The following is a 16,760-nucleotide window of genomic DNA, read 5'->3' as shown; positions in this document are numbered from 1 at the left end:
CATTCAGAGACAATTTCAATATGGCGGTTTGTTTACATAGTTAGCAAGTTCTATTGAAATAGACTTTAGGCAATACCCGGTAGGTACCCTTAAAGGGAATATTACGCAAAACTCTGTGTAGAGGGCGTCATTAACTCAATCACACGGCCTACCGTGAAACATGACAATCGAAAGTTCGGTTTCTGCCTCTCTATCATTCTTGCCTATTTTATCGATAGAGAGGCAGATAACGAAATTGCGATTTTCGCGTTTCGCAGGAGGCCACCTGTAAACAAACCGCCTTGATGCATCAATGTCATAGTAAAAACTTGTCAAAAACTGTTTAAGGCCTAGTATGTATAAGTTACTCTATGGTTTACTAAACAAATTAGTGCTGCACTCTGGCGGCAGAACATTGCAGTAATAAGGACCGTATCGTTTATTACGGGTACAGATAAAACCTGGTCTAACTGTTGATGTGTGTATTATTTTGTATTACTATGTTCTTAAGGTATAATCTGGGGGTATTTTTAAGCCATATCTGATATAAGAAGGTTTTACATTTATTTCATTTTAGGGACTTTATGATGATTTTAATACGGTCTAGCAAATATAAATTGGACAAGCCTATCGAGCTTAATTTGAGACAATTTTACCGATTCCTTGGTACGATTTAAAGAAACAAAAGGTTAATATGCTGCCAAAATATGCCATCTATTTAAGTGTCCTTTTCATGATTGCTCAATTGAACATCCACAGAATAAATGTGGTGAATTTTTATCTTTACATGAAAACGACTTTTTATGCAACATTTTCGTCTTCCCGTCAATTTATGACGCAAGCGAAATGAGGGAAACAGCTAAAAGAACCTACCGAAATCCAAAGCCTAACGGACATTCATGTCGTTGAACCATGGCTAGAGCAGGTCGATAGAAACGCTCCATGATGGTTATATTGTATACGAAAGTCGGGGTTGTCGTAAGTAACATGCCATATTCTCTAAAAGGCCACCATGCACAGATCCAAAACATTTTTTCCAACTAAAAGAAATGATTAGACTATGCCCAGATGTTTCGCTTTACGAATCATATATAATTGCTGGTTACATAGTATGATTTTTTTTGTGTAATATCTCGTCTTGTTCGCAAACCGCAAATTTTCTTGTAGTATTTGGACAAAATCATTGTAGTTACTCGGGAGGATTAGGTAAATATTGTCCAAACCATATGCTTTACGTGATCTCCCAGGACGACATGTTACTTATTATTAAAGCACTAATTAACACTTTCGCAACCGGGCAAAAAACGGCGCACTACCCCAGAAACCGGTCGTCTATATCTGCGTACAAAACAACCCGCTGGGCGGGTTGTCCGGCATCTGAGTAAAGTTTACGAGTGCCCGAGAGTCGGGTACGCGGTGTCGAATGTGTTAAACTATATGTGTAATTTTTTTATAAAAATATAATACCAGAAAAAACGGCTAAGTAAAGTTGTACCCATAATAAACGATACAGTCCTTACTCCCTATTATGTACACTTCTGCTTGAACATGATATTATTTACAATATTTATCAGGAAGTGGGTCAAATTCAACCTGTATCTTTTGTTTACATTGTTCAGAAACAAATCTCTTATCTAATGTCAAGGATTATTCTAGATTATTCTAAAGGGGTTTAGTCAACCAGTGACGATCAGCGCAGCGACGGAATATTAGTTCGTTGGTGACGATGTCTAAACATGTGTTAATACATAATATTCACGGATTATACGTCATTATCATAGAAACGATAGTTACAAGTCCACAATAGACATACAGACGTGTATAAATGAGATAATATACACGCGCATGTCACGTGATAGTCTACTAAATTACATTCGTATAAAAAGACAGGTTATGAAGCGGAAACGCTAATAATGGAAATTAGAACAATCAAATACCGTTTGAACGTGTAATTAGAGTGAATTAGGAGCACTTACCTGGCATAGCACTGCCACTTTGCCCCATTTTGCTTCCTTCGTTACCAAACTTATTATCACTCGATAATTTGTTGTATCAACAACTAATGTCCTGTTTACTAGACACCGCACAGTCAGAACACACGAGTAACTTGAACTATGAACTCTACAAACTCATGTTTACTATAAAATATTCAATTATATCACTCACGTCCATTTAAAAAAATGTAAAGCCAATTCTTATAAGAATCTCGTAACTTATGCACTAGAATCGGTTGGGCTATAAATCAAACGGATGCACATTGTAGTTAAAGTGATTATTTCACGTGACCGCATTATTGTAGCACTAAGTTATCATTTATTTATTATTTATAATTAACATTAGAAAAATGCAATTGTGGCTGGCCCGTAATATAACTTTGACAATTGACATATTAAAAAAACGTCAGTCTGATTAAGTCATAGTAAAAACCGGCCATCGTTAGTATTGATTATTTCACCAACCATTTTAAATTAGAAACTTGGCAGTTAGTCACTCGTTCGCCAAGTCGATGAAAACCGATAATGCTAATGCATCAGTGCAGTACATCACTACAAGTGTCAGTTGTTAAAAAAAAAAACAATCTGTTATTTTGAATCTTGATTATCTTGAATCGTGCGTTTGCTTTGCTGCTATGATTTGATGCTGTTTTAATACGATTTTTATGATAAATCAGTGAAAAATGTTCGGAAAATCAAAGAAAACAGTTTCCGTGGCATATAAAGAAAAGCTTTTAGCGGAAATCGCTCACTATGAGAAACGCATAGACGATGCGTTGAATAAGCGAAAGCAGAATTCCTTTGAAGATGAAAGGTACTGTTATATTCAATTATTTTTAGGCCAGACGACGCTTTGCAGATAAAAGTAGGGTTAAAATATAGAAAACATTATTTATAGTCTGTGCGGAAAGAGAAGAGTCGTGGAATGTATTGAGCCCCATACATTCCATGATTCCACGACTTTCTCTTTCTGAACAGACTCTAAATTGTTCTCTATGGTTCAAAATCGTTCAAACGTCGAACGCAATTTTGTGTTAATAGGGAACATTAGGCAAAGCTCTGCGTAGATGGCACCTTTGTGGAACATACAGTAAACAAATCACATTGTCACATGGCCTACCGCGAAACAAGAAAATCGAAATTTCGTTATCTAATCTCTCTATCACTCTTGCATATTCGAGCGATAAAGAGGCAGATAACTAAATTTCGATTTTCGCGTTTACCGGTAGGCCCTTGTTAACAAACCGCCTTGATGCATCAATGTCATATTTTATTGTCTGTGAAAACTTGTCAAAAAACAATTTAAGGCACAGTATGTATAAGTTAGTCTATGAATTTATTGAGTCGGTAGTGCTTCACTCTGGTGGCAGAACATTGCAGTAATATCCCCTATTGACTAACGACGTTAAAACAGGACTACAAAAGTAAATCTTTTGGGTTTGTAATTCAATACACAAGATTAACGGATTCTGATGAATGAATTACATGCAAATTTCAATATTCTTTCAGCTTTGGAGAAGATGTGACCAACCCGTACAAGTTCAAGCTCCAACCGTCACAGTATGAGCTGAAGCAGCGGGAAGCCAGCTTGAGCGACCGAGCCAGCATGACACTGGAACTGGCCATGTTGACCATCATGCAATCCGAGGTCAATATTATGGTCACACCGCCTGAAGTCAGGTATGTTGAGAGATCTGACCAACCCGTACAAGTTCAAGCTCCAACCGTCACAGTATGAGCTGAGGCAGTGGGAAGCCAGCTTGAGCGAGCGAGCCAGCATGATGCTGGAGCTGGCCATGTTGACCATCATGCAATCCGAGGTCAATATTATGGTCACACCGCCTGAAGTCAGGTATGTTGAGAGATCTGACCAACCCGTACAAGTTCAAGCTCCAACCGTCACAGTATGAGCTGAGGCAGCGGGAAGCCAGCTTGAGCGACCAAGCCAGCGTGATGCTGGAACTGGCCATGTTGACCATCATGCAATCCGAGGTCAATATTATGGTCACACCGCCTGAAGTCAGGTATGTTGAGAGATCTGACCAACCCGTACAAGTTCAAGCTCCCACCGTCACAGTATGAGCTGAAGCAGCGGGAAGCCAGCTTGAGCGACCAAGCCAGCGTGATGCTGGAACTGGCCATGTTGACCATCATGTTATTATTATTATAGCCTTTTCTTCCATATCCATTTTTAGTTTAAATTTGTATTTTTGAACTTGTTGTTTTATTTATTTATATGGATCCCTCTCTGGGTGAAGGCCTCCTCCATCTTTCTCTGTCTTCTCCTGTCTCCATCCAATGTTTTCCGGCTATTTGGGTAATGTCTTCGGACCAGCGTTTCTTCGGCCTGCCGGGAGGGCGGTTTCCGTGTGGTCCCTTCCATTTTGTCAGGTCCATCCATCATCACCATTTTGTCACCATCATGTAGTCAGGTCAATATTATGGTCACACCACCTGAAGTCAGGTAGGTATATTAAGCCTTTTCATCCTGAATTGGTAGTTTGTGATTTTATTTTTGCATCAGAGCATGTCCCTCAATTCAGTGTGCCTCTTGGCAAAGGCCTCCTCTAGCTGCTTCCACTGTACTCTATCGCGGGCCACTCTCCTCCTGTTGGGTCCCGCTGCAAGTTTTAGCTCATCCACCCTTCTTTTGAGTTGTTTTCCCCTATTCCTCTTACCGTTTCTGGGGTCCGTTATAATTTTGCTCCACTTTTCTCGATTTTCCCTCATCATGTGTCCAGTCCACCTCCACTTTTGCTGATCGATTCTGGTTAGGATGTCTGTTACTTTTGTTTTGGCTCTTATTCTTTCACTTCTGACTACCGGCACTTCTGACTATAGTAAAGATATGTGACCTTCCACGGCAAAAGGTACCATCGCCCCGGCTGAATATTGGAGCGGCGTTAATAATAGCGTAAGCGCCAGCCGCCATAAGGTACATTTTGCCGTGGAACGTCACATATCTTTACTATTTCATATCTAGTGAATCTCTAATTCATTTCCCGAATCGCGCCGTCTGTCTCTTTTACTTATTCCTGTCATACTTCGTTCCATGGCCCTTTGACATGATTGCAATTTATTTCTCTGGTGGTTTGTAAGTGCCCATGTTTCACAGTCAGTCAGGTACATGCGTCCTAATTTTGAAATGGTAAAAGAGCTACTACATACCAGAACAAGCCACAATTTATTCAGATCCAATGTTTGTGTTGGTGTGTAAAAGTCTGTGATAACCCTACTATGTTCTTGTGCGTTGTCGCCATTTACGCAAACATGAAAGGCGTCCGGTCCACTATTACTTTTTACACTGTGACAGGCGTGGCTCACTCCGCGATGTCGCTTTGCTACAGGTAGCTAAAAGTACATCCGTTCGGCCCCAATTTTGGGGTTTGCCATAAGCGTGGCGCTGTCGCCACCTAGCGGCCATATCTGTCCTGATCGTAACAGACGCGTTTTGTTAGAGAGTGACTCTTCAGTACCTAGTACTATTATATATTCTGTGACTGTGGTCAGGGGGAGTTGCTTGGTCCAATTTTAGTTAATTTTTCTATGAGTTTAGTAAAAAATGTTTATTGTCACCCTAGAGTTCCTAGCGACAATATCTTTCATTTCGGTACAAATCTAGGCTTTACATATAGAGTGTACATTTCACATAGCATTCTGGTGTTTCAGGAAACCGGTGCAAGAGGATGGTGTTTGGCACGAGGTCGCAGCCGAGTGCAAGATTGATCTTGTCTCCTTCACTATCACCTTCTACGCTCACAAGCCGGTCAGTGAGGCTTCTATGTTTTAATATTATTATATTATTTTCTTTATTCATTTCTCATCTTAAGTTAGGTTATTTATAATATGAATATAAAAGTAAAATATAAAAACACTTACAAAACAATAAAAAATAATATAAACACATTATAAAAAACCTAACCTAGGGTGCCGCCAGCAGCGTCAGGGCTGCAGAGAGAGGAACCGGCGGACTATCCGCGCCGTGTCCAAGATCACCGCCTTCTGCATCTGACCCTTGATCCAACCACCTAGCGAGAGTCTCTCAAGGTGTTGGTCGAGACTCTTCGCTATTAGACCATTCACTGAAACGACTATCGGGACAATGATCGTCGAGTCAACATCCCACATGGCTGTTATCTCGTGAGCCAAGTCTAGGTACTTACTGGACTTGTCCTTCTCGGCTTTCACGAGATTCTCATCATGGGGGATGGTGATGTCAACGAGCACGGCCCGACGTTGCGATCGATCTATTATCACGATCAATATTATTTTATTATTATGAGCCCATACTGTCCCACTGTTGGGCAAAGGCCTCCCTCTTATTCTCCCACGTATCCCTATCCTCGGAAGTCTCCCACCAGTCTCTGTCAAAAGCGTCAAGCTCGTGCCGCCATCTCCGACGGGGTCTAACGTGACCCGTTACAATTTATGGGACCCAACGGGTGGCTGTTTTGGCCCACAGGTCATCCGGCATACGGCTGACGTGTCCTGCCCAATCCCATTTGAGCTTGGCGGCAGTTTCAGCTACATCAGTTATTCCAGTTTTGGAGCGTAGTATTGTATGTTTAAATAAACAAAAAAAATTGTTTGCCTATATACATCCCACTGCTGGGCACAGGCCTCCTCTCAATCACGAGAGGGTTTGGGCTATAGTCCCCACGCTGGCCCAATGCGGGTTGGGGACTTCACATACACCTTTGAATTTCTTCGCGGATGTACGCAGGTTTCCTCACGATGTTTTCCTACACCGAAAAGCTAGTGGTAAATATCAAATGATATTCCGTACATAAGTTTCGAAAAACTCATTTTAATAAACATTAACAAAAAAACATACATTCTTCTTTTTAGGATTCCGTACCCAAAGGGTAAAAACGGGACCCTATTACTAAGACTCCGCTGTCCGTCCGTCCGTCCGTCCGTCCGTCCGTCTGTCACCAGGCTGTATCTCATGAACCGTGATAGCTAGGCAGTTGAAATTTTCACAGATGATGTATTTCTGTTGCCGCTATAACAACAAATACTAAAAGGTACGGAACCCTCGGTGGGCGAGTCCGACTCGCACTTGTCCGGTTTTTTTTATGTTTGTGTCATGTTTTGAAACCAAAAATCAACTTCCCAATAATAGCAGAAGAAAGAAGAAAATTGTAATTAGCGAAAATTAGGCATGGGATACACATTCCATTGATCACATGTGAGTAGTGTGACTCTCATTATGATAGATGCTTGTATTAACCACATTCACTGCTAAGCTACGGTCGCAGCGCTACGTTATAGCCTACTAGCTTATGCCTGCGACTTCGTCTGCGTGGAATTAGTGACAGCAGCTAAAATAGGTATAGCGCCTGGATAATGCTAATAGCAATCATACAATTCGCGCATTGCTTACTTCAATTATTAGGATTTCATTAACTCTTTCAATTCCACTCCCCCTTTGCACTCTCTTCAGGGATGATTTCTGACATAAAAACTAACCTTTGTCCTTCCCCGGGACTCAAACTATCTCTATACTAAATTTCAACTAAATCAGTTCAGCGGCTTAAGCGTGAAGAGCTAACAGACAGACAGACACACTTTCGGATAACATGTGTTTCTGGTATGTAACGAAAATAGGCTGGTCCACACAGAACGAACCCCTTGCGTGTGAGCAGCTCGGTCGATGGAGACGGGCTCAGCCGAGGCAGATCCTTTTGCACGCCTTCACCACCATAAGTAACCTGTCTTGTCCACCTCCCACCGTTAACCTTTTGAACGCCACAGACGGCAATTGACGTCAACGCAAAATCGTGACAACGACGCCAAAGACGGCATTTGACCTCGATCGTTTTTGACGAAAATCTACTGAAAAACACCCCACTATTATGCATTATTTATTCACGAAACTAAATTTTACCCTCGTGGCGTCAGTGGCACGGCATATGGATGCGCCGTTTGGCGTTCAAAAGGTTAAAAACTTACTGGGAAATAAAAATAAAAGTCTAATACTTACATATAAACTATAAATATTTTGTATTCATGTTCACAGCACCGAAAATTCGCGCCGATCCGCTACAGGAACGTGGCAGTAACGCTGGTAAAGCCAGCTCATCAAAAAGAGCTAGCACAGAGTATTCTGCCAAAGCTGCAGCTACCCAACCTCGCTCTGCAGGTTAGTATACTACCATACGGGGTGCTATCATGGGGCAGCGATCCGCTACAGGAACGTGGCAGTAACGCTGGTGAAGCCAGCTCATCAGAAAGAGCCAGCACAGAGTATTCTGCCCAAGCTGCAGCTACCCAACCTCGCTCTGCAGGTTAATATACTACCATACGGGGTGCTATCATGGGGCAGCGACTCGCTACAGGAACGTGGCAGTAACGCTGGTGAAGCCAGCTCATCAGAAAGAGCTAGCACAGAGTATTCTGCCAAGTCTTATTACTATAAATAATGTTCATTCAGAACCAAACTGATTAGTTTGGTTTAGACTGACGGTGATTACCGTCAGTCTTAAGGACTCCCGGTGTCAACAACAACATAGAATGGTCGGTTATAGAAATATACATTTATTATGTAGGTAGGTACTTGAAATACAGAGTAAGAAACTAGAAGAAGTACTTAGTTTGTAGGGCGTGTTGGAACATCAATAATATGTTTTTTTATGCCCAAGATAAAATTGTATCTTATGTTATAGTTCGTTTTTTTTAGCATTAGAAAGAAGGTAAGCGATCTTGACATGTCTTTTAATTGAAAAACGCTTTTTAAAAATCAGTAACTATTACTTATGAAAGCAGAAGAATATAAATGATCGTATTCGATTCATAATTGTTACATATTTGCCATGACTTATTTTTAAAACGCGTTTTTCAACTAAAAGACATCAAGATTGTTTACCTTTTTTCTAATGCAAAAAATCGAACTATAGTGGGGAGACACTCCTCACTTCGGCCGAAATCGGCTCCGTTCGGCTCAGCATTGCTCCGAGCAATTATTAGGGTTGACACCACTTGACTTCCTTTTGCGTGCACGACCACAGATAAGATAATCACTTGATTTTTGACAACCCTAAATAGCGGAAAGGGATAGTGCCATGTATAGCATGATTCGACCCTGAACCGCTGTCAAACTTCGGTTTTGTAGGAAGTGTCCTTTCTGTACGGTAGTACATACTATTATTTATTCTATGCTTTTGTTTGCAGGTATTACAGAGCTATGCGACAGCGTTTCGTTCCCGTCGCACCACGCTGCTGGAGTTGGCCGAGAGATACGCGGACAAACTCAAAATGCAGGCCATGGTAACTATGCAGTCTCCACCAGACACAGAATAAATAATAGTAGACCTTTCCGAGTGCACACTGGCATTAACAATGTTAATAAGTTTTTAGCAAAAATTTAATTTTTGGTACAAGCTTTTATCGCTGACTGTACTTTTCTTACGACAGACAACTAATACTCATCGAGACAATTCTAAAAACCCCTAACACAATTAGGTTGCGCTGTTTCATCACAGAGTTCCTATGGCCACCTCCTGTCTCCATCATCAGATCAGCTCACTTATAACCATGAAATTTTTGCCAAAAACTTATTCATAAGTATTTCAGAAACCTGTTTATTACATACTAAAACTCCCAATACCTATTCCACAGCCGGAAGGCGGGTACCGCGTTCGATTCCTGGACCTGCTCCAAGTGGATTGGACCTTAGAGAACCTGTGGTCCCCCATCGTCCCCTTCTGCCACCGCATGAAGTTCGAAGTGGAGTACATGCGTATGTATATTTTACCAAAAGTATATTTGACTGTATTTAATAGTACATTGTGTATTAAGGGCGGGAAATAAGAAATTACGAACGAGTGTCAATTTTAAGCCCGACGCGAAGCGAGGGCTTAAAATGTTCACGAGTTCGGAATTTCTTTACCGCCCGTGGCACACACAATGTTTTTCATCACACTTGTAAGGAAAAAAAGGAGAATTAATAAAAACAAACTTCTGTATAAAACAGTTTTCCGCCCTAGGGCGAAAATTTCAATTTCCCGCCCGCAAGCCCTACGTGTAAATAAGTGTTTTTCATCACACTTGCTCGGAAAAGATTTTTTCCGCCCTAGGGCGAAAATTTCAATTTCCCGCCCGCAAGCCCTACGTGTAAATACATCTTTTCCGAGCAAGTGTGATGAAAAATAAATTTTACACCATGCATGAAATAAAGCACCAGAAGATTAATAGAGAAACGTAGACAGCAGTTATTTTTAGACACTATTTCTATTAGAGATGCAACGGATAGTTGTTTGGCCGGATACCGGATATCCGGCCTGCCCATCGGCCGAATATCCGGTATCCGGCCGCCGAATATTCGGCCGGCGGAACTATAGGTACCTACATTTCGGTATTTCAGATGCGCATTGTGCAGGTTGTGATATTAAATTTATGTTTAATTTTTGACTAGGAAGTGAACATTCGCGCGTACTTATTTCTAGGTTCGAAATGAGTGCGCGTGGAATGTTTAAATTGTTTTATAATAACTGTGTGTTTTGTAATGAATGACCGTGACTGTTTCTTAAATCCAATTTTGTTTACTCCGAAATCATGCAATGTTACTATCCGGTATCCGGACGGATAGTAGATCACTATCCGGTATCCGGCCGAATATTAAAATAATGGGCGGATAGGCCGGATACCGGATAGTAACCGAATATCCGGTGCATCTCTAATATTTTGCCAAACGTATATTAGGGTATTTGACTGTATTTAAAATAAATTATTTTACACCATGCATGAAATAAAGCACCAAGATTAATAGGGAAACTTAGACAACAGTTATTTTTAGACACTATTTCTATTTTAAATCCGTGTAAAACTATAAAGAGTAGGTTATTTGATTGTGACGTCACATGCTAGTGTTTCATATAAATTCCATAGAAGCAACATCGTTTTGACAGGTCGAAAAAAGAAACTGATTTGACTAGTAGTCAAATACCCTATTGAAATTATTGAAATAAATATATTTTGAATTTGAATCTTCCTCACGAAAGCTTGGCTTTTTTGCCACGGCTTATAGGCTCCGATTGGCAACTTATCCCAAGAATTGGCGTAGGCGCTAGTTTTTACCCGACTGGACCTTCCAACCCAGACTGGCAAAGTAAACAATAATAAACAAATTCTTATTCTTTTCTTGTGATGACCGGTCTGGCCTAGTGGGTAGTGACCCTGCCTATGAAGCCGATGGTCCCGGATTCGAATCCCGGTAAGGGCATTTATTTGTGTGATGACACAGATATTTGTTCCTGAGTCATGGTTGTTTCCTGTGTATTTAAGTATTTATATATTATATATATCGTTGTCTGAGTACCCACAACACAAGCCTTATTGAGCTTACTGTGGGACAGGTCAATCTGTGTAAGAATGTCCTATAATATTTATTAATATTTATTTATTATTTTATTATTAGTTTTATTCTTTACTTCCATAGCCAAAGACTACATCAGCGCCATCGGCAAGCTCTACAAGCAATTCAAGGACCCCACATTAGAGACCTCTGAACGGACCTCCATACTGTCCAAGATCTGCGACATATGTTTACAAGCTGCCGGACCGGCCAGAGAGATGCAGGACACTTTCGAGTCAGATCCTGAAACCGCTGGTATGTATTTTAGACCTCAGTGGTGATAAACAAGCTACTCTTCTTCCTCGCGTTCCCAACCCAGAGGGGAAACTAGGCCGGATATCCGTTATCCGGCCAAACAACTATCCGTTGCATCTCTAGTTCCGATTTGATCAAGCGCCATTCTTCTTCCTCGCGTTGTCCCGGCATTTTGCCACGGCTCATGGGAACCTGGGGTCCGCTTGACAACTATCCTATAAGTTTTTACGAAAGCGACTACCATCTGACCTTCCAACCCAGAGGGGAAACTAGGCCTTATTGGGATTAGTCCGGTTTCCTGACGATGTTTTCCTTCACCGAAAAGCGACTGGTAAGTTCCGCAAAACTCATTGGTACGAGCCGGGGTTTGAACCCGCGACCTCCGGATTGCAAGTCGCACGCTCTTACCGCTAGGCCACCAGCGCTTCTTCGAGCGCCATTTACTATCTAGTAAACCTTAACATCAAATGGACGTGTTTCTCCTTTTCGTTCTCCTTGGAACAAAACTGAAAACATTTTTAGACGACCGGTCTGGCCTAGTGGGTAGAGATCCTGCTTGTGAAGCCGATTTTCCTGGGTTCGAATCCCGGTAAGGGCATTTATTTGTGTGATGAACATGTCGACCGTAATGCCTTAATATTACGGTTGCAACATCTCCATGCACTTTTGAACGCCAGTGTATTTGTATGTATTTATCTATATAAGTATGTATATCGTCGCCTAGCACCCATAGTACAAGTTTTGTTTAGTTTGAGGCTAGGTTGATCTGTGTAAGATGTCCCAAATTCTTTTTTTTTTCCCAGGCCGCCTCCACGAGCGTCGCACAACAATCGATCAAGAACCGGACGTGCCTAACGTGGAACATTCGCCGAAAAAGCCTTCCGGCAAAGAGAATAAGCCCCAAAATCGCAAAACAGACATGGCGCCTCCTAAAACCATTCCTAAGAAAGCTAAGAAGAGTAAACCTAAACAGGAAAATACAGATGAGAGTAGGAGAAGCGTTAAAAGAGGTATTGAGAGTGATAATAGAAATGATGCTAAAAAATCAAGAAATGATGATGGTAATAATAGCAATAGTAAAGCTGGATTAAAAGGTGGTAGTACTATTCAAGGAAAAGCTGAAATAGGACTTGTTAGTTCAAAAGTTCAAAAAATAAATGACACACAACTCAATGCACAGAAAGACGGCTTGGAAAATGGACAGAAAAAGATTTCTGGTAAAACGACGACGAAAATCGTGAAAGAAACTGTCAAAGATATAGTTGATCCTGTAAGTGATGCCGGGAAAAAGGGAGATGGCAAGATTATTAAGTCTAAATCTTCAAGTAACGCCGAAGTTCGTAGTAAAAATACCAACAACAAAGATGATGGATCTAAGAATAGCAGTGAGGCTACTTCGAAAGTTACCAAGAAAAATGTTAATAATAATGACAGAAACGTTAATAAAGATACGAATACAGAAGGTAACGCTGGTAGATCTGAAAAAGAAACTGAAAACACAGCAAAGATTCAAAATGATAAAGCTGTGAGCAAGAATATTGCTAAGCAAAAAGAGAAAGCTGTAATAGAAAAGGATAACGGAAATCCGAAGAAACATACAGAGAACACTACAAACGATAAACCTACTGTTAAAAATACTGTCAAGTCTAAAGATAAGAATAAGGAAAAGAATACTGTAAGATCTACAAATTCAGAAACTACAACAGATACTAAGAACGACAATAAGAAAGTGGGCAGTATCAAAAAGGATGATGCAAATATTGTAAGTTCAAAACGCGTAACGAATCAAACTGAAAATGCTGAAGATGTGAACTTAAGAGTGAAAAATACTGTTGGTATTTCTAAAAGGGCTACATATACTAAGGACGATAATACAGAAGAAAATATAACTAATAAGAAAAAGATTAATGATACAGAAACTGTTAGTAGAGTAAGTTCTAAATCAGCGGCATCAGGAAAAGATAAACCAGTACCAAGAAACTACAAAGATATCGAAGAAAATGGAGTTTCTAAGAAGGTTACTAAAAACGCTGATAAAGATATAAATTTAGAGGGTGCCGTAGGTAAGACAGGATCAGACAAAACTACAACTAGTGTCATCAAAAAATCTAAAGACAACATGACAAAGCCAAAAGATGTGAAAAGTGATGCCAATAACAAACTTGTTACGAAAGGAAATATTGACAATACACAAGTATCTGGCGAAGTATCTGATAACAGCAAAGTTGTTAAAGCAAAGCAAAAGGAAAGTGCTAAAATTACTACTAAAGACAATACAGATAAAGAAAAGGCTCAAGTAGGCGAGAAAAGAAAAGTTAACCCTAAAAGTACTGAACAGAAATCTGGTAATGATAATAAAATATTAGCAAAAACAGTAAGAAATGATCAACAATCAGAGAAAACTGATGACGTTTTAGCGAAGAAAAGAAAAACTACAGAACAAGTAATTAAAAACACGATAAATAACAATGAACAGCCTAAGAAAACTACAGCCAATGCAGAAAAATCTAAAAACAATCCTAAAGAAACCGTTAATACAAGAATTTTAAAAGAAAAAACAAATATCAATGAAAAACTGCAAAAAGCTGTTGGAAATAACAAAATTACTCAAAACAATACAAATAAAACAAGTAACATGCTTAATGTGACTATCACTAAATCCAAAATCATACCTATGTCAAAACTACCAGCAGAAAAACAGATCAAATTGGCAGATAAGTTGAAAACTAAGATTCCAATGATGAAAAACAAAATGACGTTTTCTTCACTAAGTAACAAACTAGGAATGAATGCAGGGAAAAATAGTAACGGAGTGGAAAGACCGAAGATTCCACAGAAGAGTTTGCCGGTTTTCAAGAAATTGGCTAAAAATGTGCCCACTAGATTTAGCCCAAGTAAGTAAATTATGGTAAAATTATACAATCTAGCCTAGAGACTAGTATGGCACATTGCCTGTCTGTATTTGCCTGACTAGTAAAATTAACTAGTGCGTAAAATAGCACTTTTCGTGCGTATGTCAAAAATTTAAAGGGCCATATGTACTGTAAAACGTTGTGCTATACACGTGCGAAAAGGAAATTCGAAACGAGTGGCGATAAATTACAACATGACCGAAGGGAGTGTTTTAAATCGACACGAGTTCCTCTTTTCCGCACTTGTATCGGAAATAACTATTCCAGTACATATGGCGCTACTTTACCGCACTAGTGCGATAATGAGCACATTAAGTAACTATGTTGATAATTTAAAGAGCCATATCTGCCCTCCTAAGCAGAATAGCGCTATCTCAAAAACAAATGATTTTGAAAATGAAATTCTCTGGAAATTCTCAGTTATAGAAACCATAGAGTAATATAAGTAAAGAGTGGTAACTCCATAAATCAGTTTTCTTACTAAAACGCGCGTTATTTTGTAGTCGACATCTAACGTCAAGTAGTGGAACTATCATTTGGGAGACCGAGCTTTGGTCGGAAAACATATAAAAACTCAAAAATGCGCGTTTTCCCAGAGATAAGACCTAGCTAGATCGATTAATTGACCCCGAACACCACCATATAGCAAATTTCATCGAAATCGTTAGATGCCCGAAATGAATAAATAAACTAGAATTGCTCATTTAAAAGTATTAGATAGAGAGATAGAGATATTCACAAGTCTAATTTTTTTTTTCAGGAAAACTGCCAACTTTTAAGCCTTCGTCCAAAGGGTTTTCCAACAAGTAAAGAAGAATTCAGGGACATTTTGAAGTCATTAACTACGGCCAAAGGTGTAAATAAACAAGTTAATATTAACAAGCATCATTTACAATAGGGACCGTGCGCGTTGGAAGGTCTGCCATCTTGTGCCCTGAATCGAAAACATATGTGCACATGTACATTGCCAAACCAAGTGCTACCATCTACTGTTCTCGCCGGTACGTTTCCTTGTGCATAGTAGGTTCTGCCATCTTGTGGGCTACATCGGAAGCATAAACGAGACATTTACGCCTCGCGCCAAAAATCTGACGGCTCCTGTGCTGCCCCCTATAGTTCATGCACGGGGCCTATAGGGTATTATACTGTATTTAAAATAAATTATTTTACACCATGCATGAAATAAAGCACCGGATTTGGCTGTTATTACAAAAACACAGATAAGAGTTATTTTTAAACACAATTTCTATTTAATAAATCGGATAGGAATATAAAAAGTAGGTGAGTTGACCGTGACGTCACGATGTAATGTTTCATATAAATTCCATATTAGCAAATCGTTTTGACAGCTCTAAAAAAGTAACTGATTTGACTAGTAGGAAAATACCCTATTGTGTTGCTCTATACTCGGAGTAAATATCTATGGAGCGGCCATTAACAGGCGTTCCCCTCTGCAAAAAGATCGCGGCCGCCGGTCAAGGAGGTTATATAAAACTAGTTGCCACACGTCATACGCCATTCAGCAAACGTCAGTCTAAGCGGAATGATAGGAGCCGAAAATGCCGAATTGCAGCGTTTTCTCGTGCAAAATTAGATCGGAAACGTCTAGTCTACAAAAAGAACACGTTTCTTATCATATGTAAGTACTATTACATCTAAATATTATCAAATAGTGCATTAACTTTGCAAATAACTAAAAAACATTGTCAATCTGACAGTGATACCAGTGATATGATATTAGATCTAATTAAGGGTAATTCTAAAGAAGACTTTCTAAATATTAATTAGGTACGAGTAGAATTTCTAATAGGAAATATTATGCGAAACTCTGCGTAGGGGGCGCGACTACCACAATCCATCACAATCTGGGGGTCCGCCGCGGAACAAGAAAATTTAAATTTCGTTATCTAACCTCTCTATCACTATTGCATATTTGAGCGATAAAGAGAAAAGAGAAAATTTACTAGCTAGCTTAGTGCTACACACCTTAGTTTCATATCAACCTAATCTATTTAATCAAATAAATAGATCTATAAGAATAAAGAAAAGGGGGACGGGGGATCAAAAAGTAGTCGAAAACATCTCGCGTGATTTGTGCATAACCCCTAAATAACGTAAAATTACCGATAGACTCTTTTTTGAAAATTAATTTTTCCTTTAGTTTCTACATATAGCTGGTCAAGCAGATCTTGTCAGTAGAAAAAGGCGGCAAATTTGAAAAATGTAGGCGGGAAGGGATATCGTCCCATAGAAAATTTGAATTTC

At 39.7% G+C, this 16,760-nt stretch overlaps 2 protein-coding genes across 2 annotated transcripts in view; one reads left to right on the top strand and one right to left on the bottom strand.

Annotated features, from left to right (window-relative positions):
- The window catches only part of LOC134803271 (protein neuralized), a 66,631-nt gene extending 64,226 nt beyond the window's left edge, over positions 1-2,405 (bottom strand). The window contains exon 1 of the mRNA XM_063776020.1: positions 1,956-2,405. Within this exon, the coding sequence (XP_063632090.1) occupies positions 1,956-1,983 (28 nt within the window). The 5' untranslated portion in view covers positions 1,984-2,405. The remainder of the gene's footprint in view (positions 1-1,955) is intronic.
- A 208-nt stretch (positions 2,406-2,613) lies between these two features.
- Positions 2,614-15,373, top strand: LOC134803584 (uncharacterized protein MAL13P1.304-like). The gene is made up of 10 exons (XM_063776385.1): positions 2,614-2,787; positions 3,483-3,653; positions 3,794-3,997; positions 5,643-5,739; positions 7,996-8,118; positions 9,147-9,242; positions 9,594-9,714; positions 11,413-11,583; positions 12,387-14,477; positions 15,256-15,373. The coding sequence occupies exons 1-10, from the start codon at positions 2,657-2,659 to the stop codon at positions 15,303-15,305; spliced, it is 3,255 nt and encodes a 1,084-aa protein (XP_063632455.1). The 5' UTR covers positions 2,614-2,656; the 3' UTR covers positions 15,306-15,373.
- Positions 15,374-16,760: the final 1,387 nt, after the last annotated feature.

The sequence above is a fragment of the Cydia splendana genome, chromosome 26, assembly GCF_910591565.1.
Source record: "Cydia splendana chromosome 26, ilCydSple1.2, whole genome shotgun sequence".
Taxonomy (NCBI): Eukaryota; Metazoa; Arthropoda; class Insecta; order Lepidoptera; family Tortricidae; genus Cydia; species Cydia splendana.
Note: the sequence above shows the minus strand (reverse complement) of the source record. Positions and strands in the feature narration are given on the sequence as shown.